The 2,853-nt window shown below is 35.7% G+C and overlaps 1 protein-coding gene across 1 annotated transcript; it reads left to right on the top strand.

The window, feature by feature from the left end:
• The first annotated feature begins 1,807 nt into the window (after positions 1–1,807).
• On the top strand, positions 1,808–2,601 carry LOC127171642 (transcriptional and immune response regulator-like). Its single transcript, XM_051120408.1, has one exon. The coding sequence runs from the start codon at positions 1,948–1,950 to the stop codon at positions 2,248–2,250; it is 303 nt and encodes a 100-aa protein (XP_050976365.1). The 5' UTR covers positions 1,808–1,947; the 3' UTR covers positions 2,251–2,601.
• Positions 2,602–2,853: the final 252 nt, after the last annotated feature.

The following is a 2,853-nucleotide window of genomic DNA, read 5'->3' as shown; positions in this document are numbered from 1 at the left end:
AGTGGTTTTCAACTCCAGTCCTCGGGGCCCACAGCTCTGCACATTTTGTATGTCTCACTCATTTAACGCACCTGATTCAGATCATCAGCTCGTTAGTAGAAATCTCCATGAACTGAACTGAGTGTGTCAGATTCAGAAACATACAAAATGTGCAGAGCAGTGGGCCTCGAGAACTGGTTGAGAACCACTGCTTTAAATTGATTGAACGTGACGATAAAGACATTTTATAATGTTACAAAAGATTTCTATTTCAGATAAATGCTGTTCTTCTGAACTTTCTATTTATCACAGAAACCTGAAAAAATCCTGCTCAGCTGTTTTTAATGTAATAATAATTATAAATGTTTTTTAGCAGCAAATCAGCATATTAGAATGATTTCTGAAGGATCATAAGAATGTAGTAATGATGCTAAAAATTCAACTTTAAAATCACAGGAATATATATATATATATTTAAATATATATTCAAATAGAAAACAGTTATTTTAAATTGTGAAGATATTTCGAAATTGTACTGTTTTACTGGATCACATGAACAAGTAACATAGGCCTCCTAATAAATCTATAATTTTTTTAATATAACAGTAATACATTTTATATATATATAGGCCTGTGTGGGAAATTTTTTTATTATTGTTAGCCTATATTAAAAAATAAATTATAGATTTATTAGGATGCCTATGTTACTTTCTAATAATATAATATAGTAATATACAGTAATATTACTACAAACTCTTGCAAATTAACCCTTTAACTGTCACCGTCCCACCTGCGGGACGCTTGGCTCTTTTTTTCATTATCCTTTTTCTCTATCAAATATTTTAGTAATCATCACAAATCATATATCGTTTGAAAGCTTAGAAGCCCAAGAATCATCCTTTGAAAGCCATTTTGAAATCAGACATTGTGTTACCATGGAAATGATACTGTAAAATCTTTTGGCGGTCTCCTCCCCCTTAGCAGCGGTGTCAAGTGTCAAATCACAAAATGCATTATGGTCTTTTAGAATCTAAACTTTTTATGATCTTGACAAAAAACGTAATTGGAAAGGTCATTTTGTGATAGAAGTAAAATTGACTGAAAAATTTAGACCTTTGTGACAGAAAAATGCATTTTAAAAAAATTCTATAGAGTTTGTATAACGCCCTAAACAAACTTTTACAGGAACCTCGATTTTTTTTAATATCAACTTCAAATTTGGAACAGAACTTTAGACATAAGGCTTCAATTTGATATCAAATTTAGGGTAAAACCTGTTATGTAAAATATGTATTTTGTATAAAATATAACAGAAATGGTACAGTGCAATTTCTTTTTAGTAAATTTAAACTTCTATAACTTCTATATATATATATATATATATATTTTTTTTTTTTTTTTTTTGAAAAAATTCCACATCTGGTATAATCTGCTGACTGTCTTCTTTAAAAAGAGACCAACCTAAGTGTTCATGAATTACAACAAATTAAGTTCGGATAGTGCACTTTCAAGCCTATTTTAAAAAATGGGGGGGTGACAGTTAAAGGGTTAAATAAACATAATATAAAACTTCCCAGAGCGGAAACAGCCTACATTATTTTTTATCATGGAGCAGTAGGCTACTATAAGGCAACTGACTGTAGAAAGTCTGTTAAACAAAGTTGAACTAAACTGAACCGAAAGATTTCATTGTTTGAGGTTGTCTTTAGTGAGCCAGTTACTTATTAATGAAATCTTCGGTGAGTTCATCTTTGCGTCAGTGCCGTTTCCCTCAGCTCGTCCTGCTGAGAGCAGCGGTTAAAGTTGGGCGTTTACTGTAACCGTCTGTATGACATCATATCGCAAGGGAATTCTCGCTCTCGGCCGTCCCCTATAAAACCGGCTGTTATCTCCAATGCCGGAGTCACTGAGAGCACAGCCGCTGCTATCAAACGAAGTACATCCTGAAAACGCTCTGTTTCCACTACTATGTCTTTATACGCGTCTTCAGACTCTCGTCGCGTCAGTCCCGCCGTGAGCGGCTTTAAATTCGACACGGCGCACCGCAAGAAAGCGTCGCCGAATATCTTCGAAAACATCAACCAGGACGTCCTGGTGAAACTCTTCGAGAAAGCAGGAGACTTGAAGGCGGTGGAGAGAGCCAGGAGCATCATCGCACTGCACCAGGATCCTGAGGGCATCTCCAAAGCGCTCATGGCTCTTCAGCAGGACAAGAAGGACAAATGTATTTTTATTACCGGACTGACGCGCCAGACACTAAAGTTTCGTTGAGGGAAGTTTTCGTTGGGAAACCGTGCCGATATGCGCACAGAAAGAGAAACCGTGATCACGTATGCTGGAGGCTGGTGTTCCTCAAGGCTTTGTGCTGAACTCGTGATGGTGTCCTTTCGGAATCATGCTGGTTTGCTGAGAAAATACAGAGAGAGAGAAGACTAAACTGATCCAGCGCAAGAAAAGAGCTTGAAGACACTTGCGCATTGACACCACATGGAGAACGTTTGAAATATGGACTGATGCCACGGGTGAAATTTGCTTATTAAGTAGTTCTGTATCAGCTGTGCTGTCATGTTACAGTATGCTTGAAAAAAATATATTTTGAATAAAGCTGTTTTGATCATCTCATTATTATGATTCTTCTTTCTTAAAATGTGTTTTCAATGCCAGTCACTCATGTGTCAACACTGTCAGATAAACAAATGTGTAAAATATTTACATTATAAATATTGCCAAAACTAGCATTTAATGAATGAATGTCTGCAGGGTGGTTTCTAAATAGTTTTCATTTCCATCTGTTATATTAGAAGTTGACTAAACAGCCATATTTTGTATAGGCACATGCTTCAAATGTTTGTTTTTTAATGGTGTTGTTCATGT

The sequence above is a fragment of the Labeo rohita genome, chromosome 10 (genome assembly GCF_022985175.1).
Source record: "Labeo rohita strain BAU-BD-2019 chromosome 10, IGBB_LRoh.1.0, whole genome shotgun sequence".
NCBI classification, from domain to species: domain Eukaryota; kingdom Metazoa; phylum Chordata; class Actinopteri; order Cypriniformes; family Cyprinidae; genus Labeo; species Labeo rohita.
Note: the sequence above shows the minus strand (reverse complement) of the source record. Positions and strands in the feature narration are given on the sequence as shown.

Excerpts from the sequence above, each read along its gene's own strand:
- LOC127171642 (XM_051120408.1), top strand. The coding sequence starts at position 1,948 with ATGTCTTTATACGCGTCTTCAGACTCTCGTCGCGTCAGTCCCGCCGTG.